Source organism: Apiospora phragmitis (genome assembly GCF_038363925.1).
Source record: "Apiospora phragmitis strain CBS 135458 chromosome Unknown utg000009l:1.0-1189150.0:1.0-1190623.0, whole genome shotgun sequence".
In the NCBI taxonomy this organism is placed as follows: Eukaryota; Fungi; Ascomycota; class Sordariomycetes; order Amphisphaeriales; family Apiosporaceae; genus Apiospora; species Apiospora phragmitis.
Genome location: NW_027117408.1, coordinates 769066 through 788671, shown reverse-complemented (window position 1 = coordinate 788671; position 19606 = coordinate 769066). Strand labels below are relative to the sequence as shown.

The following is a 19606-nucleotide window of genomic DNA, read 5'->3' as shown; positions in this document are numbered from 1 at the left end:
CTCCATGTTTTCGAATCAACAGGGAAACCAGTAGCAGTGTACGCGCACACACGACTCCATCAAGGTTACTGGCAGTTGATCATGACCATAGAAGTCAAGGCGTTCACACAATCCAATCGAAGCCCAGGGCGAAGCTTTGCAGCCCTAGAGACAACGGACTTGGGCATGGGAATGATATAATGAACGGATTCTTGTTCAGTCCGTACTTAGGTGGTGGCGGAGTGACGGGAATGACATTGAGCCTCAGATAGGGGGGTGAGGAAAGGCACGTATCAATGTGCAAGAACCAACGAAGAGAACACGCAACAAATAAAAACAGAGAAACGAAAACACCATCACTGGTTGAAGAAGAAGGGGGGAAAAGAAACACCAAAAATTTTCCCTCTGAGGCCAGAAACGGGAGGTTTCTGACCTTATTACGGTTAAGAACCGTTGACATTGAGAACCGACCTTTGGCCTCAAGGGCTGAGCCAAGACTCGAACCCGAGACCTCCGGAAAATTTAATCCAAATTCTCTTGTATACACCAACTAAACCAACCAAGCCTGAAGTTTGGTGTTCCCCCAGCAGAATGTGGCATTGCTGGTGGTAAAAGAATTGTTAATTATTAGTACCTATAAGGTCTCATACCTATCATTTGAGCTGTAGCTACGGGTAAGCTGCCTGCCAAACACTTGTGAGGGGTACAAGCAGCTGAGAAAGTACACCTGTACCTGTCTACTGAATACAATGGATGATTGGGTGAGCAATATCCAGTACTACTCCTACAGGCTGGCCATACCTAGTGGCCTTTCTGTGTATGCTTTCCTGTCCATACATGGTGATTGGAAAGGCAAGTTCAAGGTGGTTTCGCCAGCAGACCAGACCATCTGTATGAACTGCAATTCCCTAACATGATCATATTGAAACTTGCTACCATGACTGAAATTCTCTTGACTCATGACACGAGCAGTTCGGCTCGGATATTGGCTGCTCTCTATGATGATACCTTGTCTTAAGCGCCGTTGGCTCGCCCCCTGACCATCTCTAATGGATAGAGAGGAACAGGTCCTACGCAGTCAATGTGCAGGTGATTCAGGCTTCCTGATGTTCCCGGACGCAAGGCTTCCCTATCTTATAAATTGAAAGCCCTACCAGCTCTCATTGCCCCCTCGTATCCATCGCAGCCTTCAACCATACTGTACCATGGTCTGTTATTCCCCCTGACTATTTTTATACCCAAGCGCAACACAGAATGATATCATCAGTCGAATTTAGAATCACTGTGTTAAAAGACTTTCTCAAAAGTGTCTGTAATCGCAGATGCTTGAATTATGTCTTCCATGGTAAAACCCCTAATCACATGATTTTATAACACATAAATAAAATAATAGACCTTGTAACCTGTTTCAATAATATATAAGGTTATAAATAGAATAAACAAAAGCCGGGTAGTAGTTAATAAGTAATAAGAGACGGATGAGTGCTATAATAAGAGCAGAAGCTTACAGCTAACATCCTCCTATTCTCGCAGCTCGCAACAATCCCACTCGCACTGCATTCACACTGCATTTAATTCAATTTAGTTTGTGTTAAGGTGGTAATGCATTGAATACAACTGAACTCAGTTTTGGCGCAGTTATAAATCTTTCTTTTTGCACCGCTCGGAAAAAAAACCACTATCGTCCTCTAAGTTACTAGGAAAAATGGGAAGATCTCGCGCTAGAAAGAAGGCCTCGGCCTCTGAGGGCAAGTCGTTTTTCCTTTGGAAGCGATCTTGTTTTCGTTTCGTGCCTTTTCCTCCCCTGTCTCGAAAGCCCCTCTCGATAACGCCTTTGAGACACTCGGAATGCGGGCTGATGCCGCTCCTATCCAAATCCGCTTCCGTATCGACGCCCTTCTCATCGGGTGCTTGACGGCCATGTGCAAGAATCCCCTCAAGACCAAGCTCCTGGGAGAGACCAAAAAGAACCAGGCCACCTACTACAATGCGATCCTGGAGTCCGTCAGACAGCACAGCATTTCCGGCGGTGGACTGACGCCGCAGACGACGGCCGCGCAGCATACCTCGGCGCTGTCCAATAACACGGGCCCAGACTTGAGCAAGCTCAACTGGGCCACAATCGCCATCCTCATCCATATCTTCACCACTGGACGCCGCCTATTCGTCGAGAAGGCCGACGCCGAGAAAGAGCGCATGGTCTACAAGAAGAAGCAGCAGCAGCAGACGCAGCCCGAGAAGCCTGGCGAGCCCGCCGCTCAAGCCGTCGCTACCACTACCCAGGAGATCATCGCAGACGACCCGGATGATGATGAGGATGAGGGCAGCCAGGGAAGCGCGATGGACATCGAGAAGGATACGGACGAGGAGAACCTCTCCGTCAAGCAGAAGAAACCCGCCTACAAGCCCGGTGACAATACACCCCGGGAGACCCAACCCGTGATCAACTCGGGCGATGACGAGGACGAGAGAGGCGCCATAGTCATTGAGGAGGACACGGACGAGGACAACCTATTCGTCAAGCAGAGACCCAACTACGAGCCCCGTGCCCAGACCCGCCATGAGAACCGATTCGTGAGCTTGATGGATGAGTGGATCCAGCACTTGGACGCCACCGAGGGCCTGGCTGTGGGCAATGAGAACATCAAGGTTATGGGGCTGTTCTGATTGGCAGCAGGATAAGCAGCCGGTCGTCTCGAAGCTCAGAGGGAGAAATACAGACACATGCAGAAAAGAACCATAGATGCTTCCACAGCTGACACAGATGGAATGGAAAATGCATACTATGAAAGCCCTATCTATTTATGAAGTGAGACGATTATGTTATGACACAGCTGATCATTCGAGTATATATTGGTGACATCTTGATCCCCGCGTCGCTATGGAACCCCATCAAGGAAACCCAGCACTTACCATCATCGTAGTGCCACTACATTTACATATATAGACCACGAAAAGGTCTTCCGAAATCAAATCACCAGCAGTGAAACGCCAGCCAGCCAGCCGTAAATCGATCTCCTTTCCACCACCTGTTCAGTAGTGCGGCGCCATGTCGTTCCCGAGCCAGCTGTCGACCTTGTGCCGCGACCGCGCCTCCTTCTCGGTCTGCCTGTGGTGGTCATGCGTCGCGATCCTGTGACGCGACCGGCTACGGTGCCGACTGGGTTCTTTGGAGCGGTACCTGCTGCACCTCGAGGACCTCTTGCTCCTTTTCTTTGCGCACTCTGACTGCGACGACGAATCAGAGGACCCGTCGTCGTCGTCGTCATCGTCATCACTGCTGCCCGACCCACCGACGGTGTGGATGCAGTGGACAGTACAACCACAACGATCTGACGCCGACAACGAGGAGACCCCGACGCTCATGCCGCTCGGCTGCTGGGGGGCGGCGGGGACGTTGTTTGGCGTCAAGTGCTGGCCGTACAGGGGCGCGGGATTGCCCGTCCATGCGGAAGAGGCACCCAGGTTATCATTGAGTGGTGGATATGCCGGGTAGGATACTTCAGGCATGGCGTTTTAACACTGATAGCCTAAATCTGATTTTCCCTGATGAGAGACACAGTCAGCTCGGCGCTGCACGTACTCCTGTGTCGAACCCCATTCGTGATGTGGGACACTTACCGTCTGGCAACTGGATGGACCCCCTCACGGTCGAAGGAGACCAGGTCGGCGTGGAGTTATATGCGACATTTTCTGCAAGAGCTTCTGGCTCCTGGTGGTGGTGGTGATGATGTCGGTGGTGATGGGTCTTGTGGTGGTGTTCAGTTCCGTGATTTCCACGCTTCTTATGGTTGCCCATGTTTGACTAGACCCGAGAGAATCTTCTTCACTTTGCAAGGTTGCGATGTTTGTCTTCTTCAGCTAATTGAGAAAAGGTTACAGGGAAATGCTGCAAGGTGATGACAGTGGCGCTCTTTTCCAAACGGTGTCGGGTCTGGCGCAGACTGTTCGCCTCGTTGGATGTTTGATGTTAGGCAAACTCCCGAGTTTCTCACATTCAAGCAGGGTGGCAGAAATGGCACGCAGCGGCGGAGAATTACAGCTAGCTACATTTGAGCCTCAACGGTGATATGATGCGCTAAGCAAGTACCTGGTCACCGCATCTCTTCATTGCCGAATTCAAGATTTGGAACCATGGCTGCAGTGAGAGGTTGTCATGCTGACATTGATTCGCCAGCAGATTACCAGCATACTTGAGATCGAGAACCACCAGCGTGGTAACTCCTGGGAAAAGGGTTGGAGGGGATGACTTTCGTCGGAATCATATGACGGAACCCAAACCATTCATGGTGATTTAGAGATGGCCTGCGATGGCCTGTTATCGTGGTGTAAAAAGGCGAGGACAGCATGCGGCCGCACAGAGTACTCCGGTCAATCTATCAAGGGTCGCGGGCCACACTCGTGACTCCGTCTCAGATTGGAAGGCAGGAGTGAGGATGAATATTGGCTGGTCACGTTCTTTTTATTCCTCCTCGAAATCTATTGAGTTCTATATGCAGTAAATTCTATGCCGCCTGCTGGGCGGCCGCGGCCTCTTCCTTCTCCTTGGCTTTGGCGGCCTTCTTAGCCGCGACCATTTTCTCCTTCTCGAGCTTCTTCAGCTGGTTTTTGGTCATCTTCCCGTCTCCGCCGGCACCGCTTTCTTCACCCTTTCCTGCATTGTCCTTGACGGGAACGACCCTCTCGACACGCGGGTTGCCCTTCCAGCTGAGCGGACGTTGCGACATGAAACGCTCAACCACCTCGTCGGTGGCATTTGCTCTCTTCTCTTGGAAGGCCTTCACGTATTCCTGCAGATGCTTGATGCAAATAGCTTTGAGCTAGTGGTTGTAACGACGTTAGCGTCCATCTAATTCAGGGGTAGATCATTATACACACCTCGCCAGTCAGCATCTCTCCTTTTCGGTAGCTCTCGCCAATATTTGCGTATTCCTAGAAACTGTTAACAAGCTGTGAGATACAAAAATGGTAGGAGCAACCTACATCATCATCCTCCATGAAGAACTGCAGATATTGGTATGAGACATCTACGTCCGGATTGCCGCCCAACCTCCGCTGCTCCTCGGCTGTCTCCTGGCCTCCAGAGAAAGCGTATTTGTTGACCTTGTTCTTGATCTGGTTGGCTGTGTCTGTCATGAAGATGGCAGAACTGTCGATGCTGGCCGACATCTTCGAACCAGGTCCCTGGAGGGCATCCAAGAAGCGAGAGTGAATCAGCGAGGGCTTGGCATAGTGCAAGCGAGCTGCGCAGTCTCGTGTGAGACGGAAGTAGGGGTCTTGGTCAATAGCACAGGAATGAGACAAGGAATGGTGTTGGAGTATTTCTCATCTTCGCCAAAGATATGCGGGAAAGAGGAGGCAAAGGCCGTTGCGCCTTGGATGCTGGCGAAGTGGACCTTGCCAATGTTGGAGCTATTCATTGTTAGCAATCAAGGGTCATACCCAGAATCTCGAGCATCGTAAAGTGCTGACCTCTCATCAAACCCAAAGACAGCTCGTGCGGTATTGTAGGACACTAGCTTGGCGAATCTGGTAATGTTTCTGTAGAATGCGCCACCCATGAAATCGTAATCAGAGAAAATGAAGGTCTTCTCGGGGTCGAACCCGAATGGCAATAATGTCCTTCACATTGGTCTTGGTGTATCCCATAACCTCTTCGACAGTGCGCTTATCCGAAAACAGGAACTTCTCATCTGCGCATGCTTTAGCATTTTGCATCGGTGATTTGAGCAATGCAACAACTTACCATCTGTAAGCATGATGATCAGCGGCACGTCGAACACATCTTGAAGCCATCTAATTGTATGTTTAGCCCTGTCTGAACCGCCAACTGCCAGTATAATGTATTCCGAGTATGCTTACTTGCAGAAGTCGAAGATCTGTGTGTGGCCAATATGCATGCTGTCGGAGCTAGGCCCTCGGCCTGTGTACAGGAAGAAAGGTTCATTCTAGCAGCCCCAGTCAACATATGCCCAATGGATCGATTTCTCTGCCGGAGTGTCGCCCGTACCTTCTCGTACTTGTCCAGGATCAGACCGAAGTCACGTTCGCTGAAGACGATCTTCCGTCGCAGGAACCGGTGGGGCTTGTGGCCGGTCAAGCGCTCGAAACGGTCCAGCAGCGCCTGGTCGATCAGCTTGGTGCCGAACTCCTCGACGAGCTTCGTGTAGTTGATGGCCTTGGCCTTGCCGTCCTCGCCGATCTCGCCGGCCACGTTCCAGGGGTCGACCAGCTGCTTCGTCGGCGCGGGGGCTGTGGGATCCTGCGTGGCGGCCGGGGCGGCGTGCGTGGGCGCCTCGGGCTCTGTCGACATCGTCTTGGATAATTGGTTGTAGTGGCCACTTGGAAAAAGAAGGTAACGACTCTCGGTCAGACTCGGGGCGCGTTGTTGCTTCGAGAATGGCCAGGAAATGTAAGCAGCGATCGCTTCGAGTCAGACGAGGTGAGTCAACTCAACTTTTGCTGTCGCAAAATCGTCCATCAGTCGGGGCTCGTCGTTTGGTTCAATGGAGGGGCAGCTTCCGGTCTTGGTGGGGTAAATTGGCAGGGGTCAAGCTCAGGACACTGTTCACCTAGGTGAGCCAAACAAGAAGGCGGTCAAGTTCGGTGAGCAGCAGCCGGCAAAACTGTGGTCGGTGGTCCCAGCCAAGCTAGAGGGAGCTCCAAATGTTTAAACTCAACTGCAGCCTCGCCTAGAAGATTAATCGATTGAGACCGCCAGCCGCTGAACCAGCAATTACGCGACGCGCGACGAATCTGACAGCAAGCATCGATAACCGCCCATTCGGCTTGATCCCGTAATATTATTTCAAGATGACGTCTACTATCGGTATTCCCATCAAACTCCTTAATGAGGCTCAGGGCCATATCGTCACCCTCGAGATCACGTCTGGCCAGACGTATCGCGGCAAGCTGTTAGAGGGTATGTCTTTTCCTCTCCTCCTTTCCCTCAACGTCGGCGGGAGCATTTGCTAATACGGAAGTCGTCTCCAGCCGAGGACAACATGAACGTGCAGCTGAAAGACATCACCGTCACGGCACGCGACGGACGTGTCAGCCATCTCGACCAGGTTTATATTCGCGGCAGCCATGTGCGCTTCTTTATCGTACCCGACATGTTGAAGTATGGACCAACCTTGCGACCCTCGAGAGGAAGAGAGGATGGGAGAGAACTACTGACTAACATCGCTACCAGAAACGCACCCATGTTCCGCAGTCGAAACGCTCGAGGCCGCGGTGTCGGATTGGCCAGAGGACGGGCCACAGTCAGCAGAGCTAGGGCAAGCGGCCGCGGAGGCCCCCGTGGATAAGCGACGGGTTCATTCACGACAGGGTCATGATTCTTATTATTCCATGGCGTTTGGGGCAAAATACAGGGTCAAAATGAAAAGACACCGAAGCGTTTAGATGTGGTGCTGTTGCGCAATCCATTCATCCCTTGGCGAAAGTGGCTTCTAGCTCCTCAACGACCCCCCCTCTCGCAGCTGGAAGCATTATCATATAGGTCGCCAGGTATTTACGAGCGGGAGAAGCGCCACCCTTGGCCGACACCTTGCAAGGTCTATGTATACCCGACTACGCACTGTAGAGCGTTAGCGATTTGCAGCAGGCGAGAGCTCAACTGAAATCAACCGAGCATAGGGCATACCATATAGAAAGTATTGACAGCTCACCGTCTTTCCTACAGAGACTTGACTTCGATCGGTGGCTTGTGATGGAATCTCTCCCATTCGTTGGAGAAAGCCAGTCGTACACACTTCCGGACATCTGATCTCACTACCTCGCAACACGTATAATCTGCTTCATCTCTACGTGCCATAGACTAATTAGTATTGTTTTATTTGGGCTAACGTATCCCACAAGCGAATATCCCACACAAGCGAATATCCCACTTTCACAAATTTCCTCATAGCCTCAACCTTTTTTTATATTCTTTTATGTCCGAAAATGCTATAACTTTAAAAAGAGAGTGATATAATTTTAACGTTTTAAGCGCTCCAGGAAGACTTAATTTTAAGCGTACGAAAAGCTGTATTAATCTATTACGTCCCATCGAAAACCTTACAGCGTAGACGAAATGGCTAACCTGCACGACGCGAAATACCTACGAATTCTCGAAAGCTTTTAAATTCTAAAAAAATACGATTATTCGATATATTATTAATTTAAATACGCGATCGTTTCTTCCCCGGTTAAATAATATAAAAAATATAACGAATCGATTATTTAATTTACACGACGCGAGACGCGTCGGCGTTAATTAGGCCTCTAATTTCGTATAATAATAACTAAACCTCTAGACGCGTTTTAACTAAAGAATCGATTATTAAAAAATCCTTTACGAAGATCTCGACGCGTATCGCGTATAGTTTACCCTTATACGGAATATAATTTATAAATACGGGATTTAAAAAAAGGATATTTATAACTTCGACGAGACCGGCTTTTTTATAAACTAAATCTCGTCCGAAATAATTATAACCACCTCCGATCGACGCGGAAAGCCTAGGGTAATATAGTAAGAGAACCAGGAATAGGTTACAGTTATTCAGGGCGTCGGATCACACGATTACGCCATCCCTCCGTACATCATCTTTGCCGGGAAAACGCACCTCTCTTCCTAGTACGAAAACAGCCCATTACCGAAGGACTAGGTAATCGCAGTCACTAAAAATAGCTGAACCACGAATAAAAAAGGCGAGGACTAGATTCGACACTTTAATTAATATACTAGGTCTCGTACGAAAGGTTATTATCGCCTCCTAGTCCTAAACGGCTACGAAAATTACTACTCGATAGCTTTTAAACTCTATTATAAAGAAAACTCGATTATTATACTCTATATGCCTTCTTATTCGTCGCATAAGCTCCAACCTTTTAATATCGGCTATTTTCGTACATTAAAAAAAGCGTACGGGAAAGAAATTAAATATCTTATACGGGCGCATATTACTTATATCTTAAAGGAGGACTTCCTACCAGCGTTTTTAAAAGCGTTCCAGGCGACTTTTATCGTTTCGAATATACGAGGAGGCTTTCGAAAGACAGGACTCGTCCCGTACGATCCGGAATATATTATTTCATAATTAGATATAAAGCTACGTATTTTAACACCTCCGGGGACGTCTTCCGGCCTACCTCTTCTTTAAGAATTAAAAACTTTAAATAACCTAATTAAGGCTTAATCTTAAACCGAATACGTTCGAAACCGTATCGTATAATATTAAAATAACTCTCCGATATTTATTTTAATTAATTTTAATTAAATTATAAAAGCTATAACGTATATTATATACCGAGTTATTTTTTTAAAAGGTGAGAACGCGACATTTCGAAAAGTAAATAAAATACTTAACCGGCGCCGCCGTATAAAAAAAACGGCTATAAGATAGAGGATCATTTCGTATATAAGCTAAAAAAGACCTATAGTTTTAAAAGGACGTTAATAAATAATTATAAAACGAATCGCGTCGGAGGAGTAGTCGTACGAGGACGTTTAGACACGCTTATAGCGCTATAAAATCTGCGGAGAGCCCGGGCATAATACGCGCACTTATTAAAATGATATAAAAGTATCTAGAGATAAAAATTCCGATTAATTTTAATATTTTAAATACGTTATAGTAAAATTAACTTATATTTTATTAAAAGGGGTGTAAAAAAATAGGACATTCGCTTGTATGGGACATTCGCTTGTGGGATACGTTATATGTTTTGTGTCTTGTGTTTCCCTCTTGTCGTGAAAGTGAATGGATAGCGACAAGTTACAATCTTGGTAAACCTGAATATAAGGGGAGCTCATGAGCATAATAACCACTACTAGCAATGATATTACCAACATTGTCCAAATATATTTTAGCCCGATGATGAGATGATTTATGAATACAGGCGCTTCCTGTCAATACGAAGGTAGCAATAGCTGAAGGTTGCAAGCTTGAAGTTCCCAATGGCCGGACCAGCTCCGGCATGCCTACTTCAGCAACAACATGCCGGTATCCATCCGATAAGCTGCCCTCGATTATTAAACCCAATGCTGCATGAGAACGAGTACGGGAGCTGCCAAGGAGTTTCAGTTACAACTGACTTTGGCGCTTATTAGTTGACTTGACTTGCTCTTAGATTTACATCAAAGTCACCGGTGCGAGCATGGTCGTGTTACTGAAAGGGCAATTATAAGAGAAGCTCCCAAAACGACTATACCAATGGCACCGTAAGTAATCGGATATATTTCAAAAGCGGTAGTATATCAGGACCTAATGATGGTTTTAGATGTTTAACGATATTTTATTGTGTCATAGGACTCATGATGCTAATTGTACTATGGAACTTTCATGAAAGCGTTATGGCGTACGACCCGACCCATTGAGTAGAGAAGTCGACGTCTAGTAGTTCATGGACTCGTGACGAGCGTTGTTGTTGCTACGCATGGGCCGTTAGTCGTGGTTTGAAGAACAACCAAAGAGAAAGGACAACAATGGAACTTACGGGTTGTAGTCGTCGTACTGGCCGTGCTGCTGCTCGTACAGGTGCTCGGCCTGCTGCTTGGCGTGGTGCTTGGCCTTCTCGCGGTCGAGGTAGTCCATGCCCTTGGTCTCGGCCAGCTTGTCGACCTCGGCGGCGGCGAGGCCGGCGATGGCCTCCTTGGCGAAGCTGTGTTTGACGACCTCGCCGTTCTTGCGCTGGCGGTCCTCCCACAGCTTCATCGCCTCGAAGGCGGCGCCGCCGGCCACGGCCTCGTGCAGGAAGGAGGACTCGTGCTTCTGGGGGTTGAAGTCGTCGCTGTAGACGTCATCGCGGTGTTCTTTGGCCTCGCCTGGGGGGATTGTTAGTGATGCTGCTGGATGTGTCATAAGACGACATGGAAGTAAGGAAGGCAACGTACCGAATCCGAACATCTTGACTGGTATTGTTTGGTTTGGAGGGGAAAGTGGATTGGGTTGGGAAATGATAGTTGGTGGTGAGGTATCGTTTTGAATGCTGCTGGGAATGATGAAGTCAAGACAGTTGAATATCGAGGGCCTATGAAGCTTTACTTATATTCGGAGTCTGACTACGTGGAAACCGGTTGTTGTCACAATATGACAAGAAGCATACATAGCCCGATTGACTTTCACCCCACTGCGTACGTGTCTGTGGGAAGCAGTGACACTAGCCTTGTCTTCGACTGATGATGGCAGGAGGCGGTGTCAAAGCCAATGTGTTAGGACGGCGGGAGGGGCATCACTGGTCAAAGGTCCAGATCTACGCCATCATCATGCACATGAGGGACAAACAAGACTGTCTGTGCCTGGACCGATTCCATCATTGGTCCGCCCTGGTGCCGCCAGTGGTGTCATATTGAGTTCCGATAGCCGGTCGACCGACTATTGGAGGAATGAACCACCAAGCCACAAGCTAGCTAGCCGGCTGACAAGCTGACGAACCAAACAGGACCCTGAATCAAGCTCAAAAGGTGATGAGGGGTGTGAATGGAGGAAGTGAAATGGACGGGTTGGGGTTTCGAAACGCCAGCTCACTCCTCCACGGAGTACGTAATCGGCGTCGTGCTTCAGCCATCCCGGCTAAGCGGCACGGGCGCGGCCCCAAGCAGTGCCGCAAAGCTTGATTCCACATCCACGACCCCCACCCCCACCAGATCAGATCTTTGCCCCTGAGCTGATGGTTGAGTCAGGTTCCGGCCATGTCCCTTTGCTCGTATCATTCTGGGGGCCTGAATACACTGTGCATGTGGTACAGAGTGGTACCCTTATCCGTACCATAACCAGTCCAGCGACTGAGCTGACATGTTTCAAGTGTTCTTGCTGAACAGGCTGGCATTGGTGATCCTAGGGTGGTGTGCCTCGAAAATAAAGGGTAGGTGGTCTGAAGTCAGAGTTCCCGACCCGTCATATCGCCTGTCCCCTGAATGGATTAGCACGAAGCCTAGCACGAGTCTAGCGTATATGCAAGCGTGACGATTTCAAAACGGACCAAGCTTATAAGGCACTTGCCGATTAATGAATTGAATTGACTTCAAATGATTGATGGGATCATGGTAACCTACCCCGCCTTGGCACCACTCACACAGTTCAGTTCATCCTGTTCGGGGCCGGCCCTGCGAGACCGCGAAGGCCGCCTACCGCTCCCCCATGGGCTATGCCATGTTCAGTCCCAGCACAGTAACACTCATGTTGGAGCACTCAGGTCGGAGTTGAGGGACTGGTGGCCAAACCTGGTAAAACCTGCTGTTCGCCCGTGGCTATATTGGCGTCATCTATTGGCTAAGGCGACACCGAATCAAACCTTAGGAACTCGCTTCGCCCCAGGTCAGCAAGCATTGTATTGCAGAGCGACGCACATCTTCTTGTTTTGGTGTGAATGACAGCTAGCCCTTGCAGTTTCATCTACTGACAGTTGTCAATGCCATAAACTCGAAGTTGTCGTGTTTGCGGGAACCGCGTCTATGGGGAATCAGGATCCATTGAAGTTGAATACGAGGAGGGCCTTCAGGGCTGAAAATCAGTGCACTTGGAATATAACCTTACATACCAGGAATCGTGGCTCTTCGGTCCCTCTGCTCGTGGGTTTTCCTGTTCAGAAGCGATGATACCTTGAAAGCTGTTGCCACCCTGCACCTTGACATCTCATTTATGTACCATTTTTGATGGATACGATCTAGGGACAGCATTGGTCAAGCTGTTTCTGAAACAGCAAGTGCCAAGCACTTCCCGCATCTTGGCAATGCTTATTTTCCCTGACAGTGTGGGGTAAAAAGCAACGATCGTCACTCGTTACAAACCTGCGCCTTGACTCATCCATGTATTTCGGCATTGATGATGAACAACATGTCAAACAATATGAAGTTCAGAATGGCAGACGAAATGGGGTATCAATTACTGATGCGTCTACTATATACGTGTTGGTCCTATATGTACGATAGACTGTACGATAGACAAACTCAAGAAGAAGCTACTTGCGGGTCTGGTTTGGATCGCTTCGGATCCTGCTCGTTGTCCACCTCGGTTTCTCCAGCTTCTCCTGCTTTTTCGGCTTCTCCATCCTTTCCTCGCTTTCGCTTGCTTTTGCTCTTGGCGTGTAGCAGCTCTCTCTTCTCCCTCTTCCTCGACTCCTTGTCTAATTTCCCAATGACTTTGCTTTCCCTACCGCAAGGCCACTGGGCAAAGGCCGCCGCTTCTTGCTCTTCGGTCCACTCTTGTGGCATGACAGCGAACACCAGATATGATGTGTGCGTCTTGATTTCCGGCTCCGTCCTGTGAATGAGCCGACCCATCATGTATGGCTTTGCCGAAGAGGAGATGGGAGCCTTGGATTCATTGGCACCTTTTGCGGGAGTGCCATTGGTCTTTTGCGCTTCCGGCGCATCATCCATGTCGACGTCCACTTCTCCATTCTCTACGCCTTGGGTTCGTTCGTGAAACTCCTTGGATTTCGACTCAACTTCCCTAAGCCGCTGCACTGCTTCGCCCACATCGTAGGGTGATAGATTAGAACCTCGATCTGTCGGCATGTTCAGGCCCACACGCTCACGCATCACATTGACTCGCTTGTGGGAAACCTCGAACATTTCAATCTGCATCCAGCCTAGTTGACGCATGACCTCCACCGTCTTTGTCACTTGCTCGATGCAGGGAGAAAAGGAGCAGAGGTGAACGGTGCGATCGGATCGCAGAGGTGATACCCAGGGCGCATCCTGCTCTACACCGGCTGGCTTGCTTCGTGACAGATGCGGTAACGCCTTCCAAGGTGCTGGCAGATCCAAGAAAACACACTCGGCTTCAGGACTTTTACCGTCGACCAAGAAGCCATTGTTGTAAACGTCTCGATGGGAAACCTTGACCAGGTCCTTGAGCCCATGAGCTTCAACCTCGGCCTCCATCTTGTGAAATCTCGTTTCGTTGAACTCGAAGCTGAAGACCTTTCCCCTCGCGTCGTCGTCTGCTTTGGGATACCCACTGTACACAGCCCGTACGGAAGCGTGCGTGAAGCTTCCACTGCCTGCACCAGCTTCGATTATCCGCATGCCGGGGCGGGCGCGTATCCGATGCAATATGTAGCTGTAGTCGGGCGTGTAGACCACTTGGGTTCGGTGTGGCAGGCTCGTTGTCCATACTTCTGGTGTCGGCGGTAGAATGTGAACGAAACCACTTGAGGCAGTCTCGAGGTCTTTCGGTGTAGCTTGTCCTGGTGTCGTGGTAGAACCAGCTCCCTCAGAATCCTCCACGGCGGTTTCTTGATCCTGCAGCTTTCTCTTGCGACCTCTCGAACCGGTATCGACGATGGAAGCTCGGACTTGGGCGCCCCATGGTTGGTTGATCAACGTCGTGTGGGGGAAGGAGCCGAATCGCGTATTGATGACTGAGCCCTCGGCATAACCGTCGACTTCGCCTTTGCTCTCTTGCAAAATGACTGGCAGGAGGTTGTCGCGCGACAGATGGACAATGGCAAGCGAATTGGCACTGGTTCGAGTGCCAGGCTCGAGGAACGGAGAAGCGGCGCCCATCATAAATAAGATCGGCATATACAAATATGCGATTGGAATTAAATGGGTTGTAGAATACTAGATCAATATTGACCTGAAAAGAAAAGGAAAAAGCTTCTATGTTGTCCTTGGTCCAGTCGTTTTGGGAGCCCTCGTCGGAGGATGAACGAGAGCAGTGAGTCGCTCCGCTGAATTTAGCTGTCGCGAAACTGTGAGGTTAGGCCATCCAAAAATTTCAGAACGTCAATTGGAAGGCTGAAGACAGTTGATGGAGAGAGTGCATTGACGGAGGGGTGGCTTGGGTTTGGTCTTACGACCCCGCCAAGCTGGGCCGGATTTGTATGGGCTTGATTGGACAATATGAGCTCAGATTACCCACACCATGCAAGGCTGATAATACTACGTCTGCAATGGCGAATCAGCAGCTGCGAAATCGCGGGATCTCCCAGTTATGCATTCCTGGTAGGTACTACCCAGGGTACTGTTGCGCAACCCGGACACGGCAGAATTGATTGATGAGTGACTCTTAATGTAAGCCTAGTGTGCTCCCACCACCATATGCTGCTTTCCGTGAGCTGACTCTCGACGTGACACACATTTCTCTGGTTGTCTCCGCCTCGTCTTCTCGTATTCCCTCCTTTTTGCCCACCGCCCAATCTCCTCTCCTTACTTCGGGGGCGTCCTTGTTCCTTTTAGGCCTTGATGATCCTCCTTTCTCGTCGCATCAGCCCCCAAATCGTAGCTTTCCGTTTTCGCACACTAGCTGTACCTAGAAGAGGCATCGCGACCCGCCCCACCATCATGGACTCTATCAAAGTCCACAACTCGCTGAAACCCGGCGGACCGGTGCCATTCGTGCCCATCGAGAAGGGCAAACTCTCCTGGTATGCTTGCGGTCCGACTGTCTACGATCAGAGCCATCTCGGCCACGCCCGCAACTATGTCTCAACCGACATTATCCGTCGCATCTTGATGCACTACTTCGGATTTGACGTCAAGTTTGTCATGAACTTTACAGATGTGGACGACAAAGTACGCGCTGAGCCCACCCGCGCAAGCAGTCAAGTCCCCGGCCTAGCTAACCAGCTTCTCCCAGATCATCATCAAAGCTCGCAGGCAACGATTGCTCGACCTGGAAAAGAAGAAGGGCTACACAGATGCGCAGATCGTTGAACTGGCAAAGGCTGCCTTCCAAGCTTACGCGAAAAGCAACCTCCCGCTCCTGATCGATCCCGAGGGCCCTGAACTCGACACCAACAACTACATACCGCGGAGAGATGCGGCTTATGGCAAGGTCTTGGCTGGGGGGACCATCTCTGGGGAGGGAAGACCCGGCGACGACGAAGCGAAGCTGAAGATGCATATCAGCAACATGACGCAAGCCGTCATTGCCATGAGCAAGAACTCCGTCTTCGGCATGGCGGACGAGATTCTCTTGCCCTACCTCGACTCTCTGTATAAGGAGACCATTGATACGAGCGACCAGTCCATGTTTACCGACTTGACCAAGTTCATGGAGGGCGAATTTACCGATGACATGGACAACCTCAATGTTCTCCGCCCGGACATCGTAACAAGGGTCACCGAATACGTCCCGCAGATCGCCAAGTTCGTCGAGCGGATAGTGGAGAAGGGGTACGCCTACGAAGCCGAGGGGTCGGTATACTTTGACATTACCTCATTCGAGAAGGCTGGAAACCCTTATGCCAGACTGCGACCGGACTGCCGAGGTGACAAGGCCCTTCAGGAGGAGGGCGAGGGCTCTCTGTCCAAGAGTCTGGGAGGAAAGAAAAGCCCGGGCGATTTTGCCCTGTGGAAGAAGTCGAAGGCTGGCGAGCCCTACTGGCCCAGTAAATGGGGCAATGGAAGACCTGGCTGGCATATTGAGTGCTCCGTGATGGCTTCTGACCACCTCGGCTCGCGCATGGATCTGCATTCTGGTGGCGTCGATCTCGCATTCCCTCACCACGATAACGAACTGGCGCAAAGTGAGGCGTTTTACTGCGAGCATGGCCACGAACACAATTGGGTCAACTACTTCCTACATATGGGACATCTTTCGATATCGGGATCCAAGATGTCCAAGTCCTTGAAGAACTTCCAGACTATCAAGGATGCGCTGGCCTCATCTTATACGGCTCGATCCATGCGAATTGTTTTCCTGTTGGGTAGATGGAATGATGGAGTTGAAATTTCTCCTGACATGCGGACCCAAGCTGACAATTGGGAGAGTGCGGTCAATGTAAGTGTGTCATTCCCGTTGAGCTGAGGACAGCACGCTGACTTTTCAGAACTTTTTCATCAACACAAAAGCGCTACTTGCGGAAGCAAGTGGCATCACAACAGCTCAGAGCGGTGTCAAGGATCTCTCACTTAGCGGCAAACCAGCAGAGGGCTTGGCAGCTGATCTGGAACAGGCCAAGAAGGATCTGGAAGCCGGACTAATCAACTCCTTTGATACTCCCCAAGCACTGCGCGCCATTCTCGAACTCATCAGGAAGGCCAACATCCATATCGCCGAGCACAAATCGGATGTGGACTTGGTTTCTCTGGAAGCAATTGCCAGGTGGATTACCAAGATTGTGGGTATCCTTGGCTTAGATGCTAACGCAAAGCCACCATACGACGGACTCGGTTGGGTATCTGCGGCCGCGGCGGCCAACTTGGAACCTGCCGCTGCAGTGAAACCCTACCAGGATGTTCGTGCGATAGTTGTCAAGGACGTCCAAAGCCTCGACCTTCAGTCATCGGATGCCATCACAAGCCTTCTCTCGCAATCGCCTGATACCGAGTTTGACCATCTTGCTTCGTCAGGGGTGCGCGATCCAGAGCAATTGGGCATGCCTTATCTTCGTTCCGTCTCTCGTTTGCGTGACGAATTGCGTCGTGTGGCGCCCACCCTATCACCCGATGTCAAGAAGCCGATATTGGCTCTCAGCGACCATATCCGTGACTATGACCTGACAAATCTCGGCGTCTACTTGGACGACAGGCCTGACAACCAGCCTTCGCTGATCAAGTTCATCCCGGCTGCAGAGCTTATCAAATCGCGCGACGAGAAGGCCGCTAAGGAGGCTGAGAAGGCGCGCGCCAAGGAAGAGGCCAGACTGGCACGCGAGAAGGCTGACCAGGAGAAGTGGGAGAAGGCCAAGGCTAAGGCCGAGGACATGTACCTAAGCGACGAAAGATATGGCGAGTGGGACGCTGATGGCATGCCCACCAAGATGAAAGACGGCAGCGAAGTCCCCAAGAGTCAACTCAAGAAGTTGAAGAAGGACTGGGACCGTCAGAAGAAGGCCAACACAGAGTGGCAAGCCAAGCTTGGGGGTGCGGCCTAAACCGGACAAGGAAAGCCATTTCACGTGAATCTGATAGCGAATACACCTCTCCTTTTGATGAGCACCTGCCTCTTTGCTTGTCTTTCCGGCAGCAACATTCCCCCCATTGTCGGGATTGCTTAAAATGCTTTTGATTGGCACTCAAGTCATAGATCACTTCGGCTACTTGTGATTTTACATCATTCGTCTAAACCCCCAAACTCCTCGCTGTGTCCCCTTTTTGAAACTCCATTTATGAACCATCAGATGATATCTCCATCAAAACGCTGCTTGAGGAACTCCGTTCAATACTCGGTCTACCACCTTTTCCTGATGCCTGTTGGACCCGCGCCCGTAGTCGGGTTAGCACCAACACCAAGTCGTCTTGCTTCGCGTTCTATACTTCGGTCTTCCTCTGCGCTTCCCTTTCCCCAGCTCTCCGAACGGCGATGATCATGGTCTTCGTCATTACTACATGGTGGTATACTTAAACCCAATTCTAGGTCAATGTGGTGGTTGTTGTGGTTGTTGCTATTGGTTCTCCGGACGCCGGCCGGGTAGGATGGCAGGCTACCGCCGATGGTGGTGCTGCCGGTGGTGCAGGGGGCAAGGACACTGCCCTGTCCGGTCGTGGTGTTGGTGTGTGAGGAGTATATGTCGAAGTCGATCGCGGCGGCCTTGTTCATCATCTGCCCGCCGCCGCTGCCGCCGCACTCGTTGAGCTCGTTGCTCGCCCGGACGATCTTGGCGAGCAGCTCGGCTAGGTTCATCTCGATGTGCAGCTTGAGGAGGTACACGAGCGGTTGGAACTGGAGGTAGACGGCATCGTCTGGTAGGGACATGACGCCGATTAAGATGACCTGGGGATGTTGTTGTCAGCTTCTTCCAGTGCCCTTTTTATCTGCAATGATTTGTTTCGAATCACCACAATGAAAAAAGAAGAAAAAAAGAAAAAAAGAAAAAAAGAAAAAACTTACGTCCAGTGACAGAGAGAAGAACACGGCGACGCTGTTGGTCCAGAACAGCCGGCGGTACTTCTGCAGGCCGTTGGCGATGAGCTTGGTGCGGACGAGGTAGAGGAACAGCATGTTGAGCGCAATGTCGGCGACGGCGAAGAGGGCCTTTTCGGTGCGGTCCCAGACGCGGTTGGCCTCGATCCAGCGCTCCGAGATCTGCAGGCGGGCGGGGATCCAGACGACGAAGCAGCTAATATGAATCACGCCGACGAAGGCGGCGATGCCCACCGCAGCCGACTCGTGCAGCGCCGGTCCGAGCCCGTCAGCAGCAGGAGCGCGACGCGGTTCACGAGGATCTGCAGGATGCACTGCATCTGCACCGTCCAGAGGCAGAGGAAGCCGAAGAAGACCCAGAAGCTGCCCTGCACCACCAGTATCGGGTCCAGGTAGAACCAGGCCAGCACCCCGAAGGCGACGCTGACGAGCCACTCGGCCCACACCATGGCCAGGTAGCCGTTGAGGACGAAGAGGCGCGTCGGCCGCGCGTAGTAGCTCTGGCCCGTCCCCTTGCTGCTCCGGTGGCTCGGGGCCCGCTGTAGTGATCTTTGTTGTTTTTGGTTCTCATGGACGTCCTTTCCTGAAGTACCGGCGCTTGCTCAGGTCTTTTCTGGTGTGTTCACCGGCAGCGGGTCAATCTTGAGTTTTATGTCAGGCATTCTTTGCCTGACCGAGGTTTATCTTGCGCACGCCAATAGCGCACTGGCTATAAATAACTTTGTCCGGTCTATATTCGCAGCAGCGTTCCCATACGTAGGCAAGCTCTTGATCATTCGCTTGGATATCAATGTCGGTGGCTCCATATTAGGAGGCATATG

The 19606-nt window shown here is 50.6% G+C and overlaps 8 protein-coding genes across 8 annotated transcripts; 2 read left to right on the top strand and 6 right to left on the bottom strand.

Annotated features, from left to right (window-relative positions):
- Positions 1–1617: 1617 nt before the first annotated feature.
- Positions 1618–2118, bottom strand: PG994_009746 (uncharacterized protein; the record flags this gene model as incomplete). Its single annotated transcript, XM_066861155.1, has 1 exon — positions 1618–2118. The coding sequence occupies one exon, from the start codon at positions 2116–2118 to the stop codon at positions 1618–1620; it is 501 nt and encodes a 166-aa protein (XP_066713325.1).
- Positions 2119–2139: 21 nt separating this feature from the next.
- PG994_009745 (uncharacterized protein) lies at positions 2140–3489 on the bottom strand (the record flags this gene model as incomplete). Its single annotated transcript, XM_066861154.1, has 4 exons — positions 2140–2490; positions 2548–2637; positions 2893–2908; positions 3203–3489. 4 exons carry the CDS (start codon positions 3487–3489, stop codon positions 2140–2142), a joined length of 744 nt encoding a protein of 247 aa, XP_066713324.1.
- Positions 3490–4484: 995 nt separating this feature from the next.
- On the bottom strand, positions 4485–6292 carry PG994_009744 (tryptophanyl-tRNA synthetase; the record flags this gene model as incomplete). The annotated part of the gene is made up of 9 exons (XM_066861153.1): positions 4485–4799; positions 4858–4911; positions 4963–5222; positions 5282–5391; positions 5452–5570; positions 5608–5672; positions 5726–5775; positions 5842–5927; positions 5990–6292. The coding sequence occupies 9 exons, from the start codon at positions 6290–6292 to the stop codon at positions 4485–4487; spliced, it is 1362 nt and encodes a 453-aa protein (XP_066713323.1).
- A 500-nt stretch (positions 6293–6792) lies between these two features.
- Positions 6793–7289, top strand: PG994_009743 (LSM domain-containing protein; the record flags this gene model as incomplete). The annotated part of the gene is made up of 3 exons (XM_066861152.1): positions 6793–6901; positions 6973–7102; positions 7175–7289. The coding sequence occupies 3 exons, from the start codon at positions 6793–6795 to the stop codon at positions 7287–7289; spliced, it is 354 nt and encodes a 117-aa protein (XP_066713322.1).
- Positions 7290–10361: 3072 nt separating this feature from the next.
- On the bottom strand, positions 10362–10874 carry PG994_009742 (uncharacterized protein; the record flags this gene model as incomplete). Its single annotated transcript, XM_066861151.1, has 3 exons — positions 10362–10398; positions 10465–10792; positions 10862–10874. 3 exons carry the CDS (start codon positions 10872–10874, stop codon positions 10362–10364), a joined length of 378 nt encoding a protein of 125 aa, XP_066713321.1.
- Positions 10875–12916: 2042 nt separating this feature from the next.
- Positions 12917–14479, bottom strand: PG994_009741 (uncharacterized protein; the record flags this gene model as incomplete). Its single annotated transcript, XM_066861150.1, has 1 exon — positions 12917–14479. One exon carries the CDS (start codon positions 14477–14479, stop codon positions 12917–12919), a length of 1563 nt encoding a protein of 520 aa, XP_066713320.1.
- A 780-nt stretch (positions 14480–15259) lies between these two features.
- PG994_009740 (cysteinyl-tRNA synthetase) lies at positions 15260–17796 on the top strand (the record flags this gene model as incomplete). The annotated part of the gene is made up of 3 exons (XM_066861149.1): positions 15260–15490; positions 15555–16700; positions 16750–17796. 3 exons carry the CDS (start codon positions 15260–15262, stop codon positions 17794–17796), a joined length of 2424 nt encoding a protein of 807 aa, XP_066713319.1.
- A 296-nt stretch (positions 17797–18092) lies between these two features.
- Positions 18093–19447, bottom strand: PG994_009739 (uncharacterized protein; the record flags this gene model as incomplete). The annotated part of the gene is given in 4 exon segments (XM_066861148.1): positions 18093–18635; positions 18753–18981; positions 18996–19324; positions 19412–19447. The coding sequence occupies 4 exon segments, from the start codon at positions 19445–19447 to the stop codon at positions 18093–18095; spliced, it is 1137 nt and encodes a 378-aa protein (XP_066713318.1).
- Positions 19448–19606: the final 159 nt, after the last annotated feature.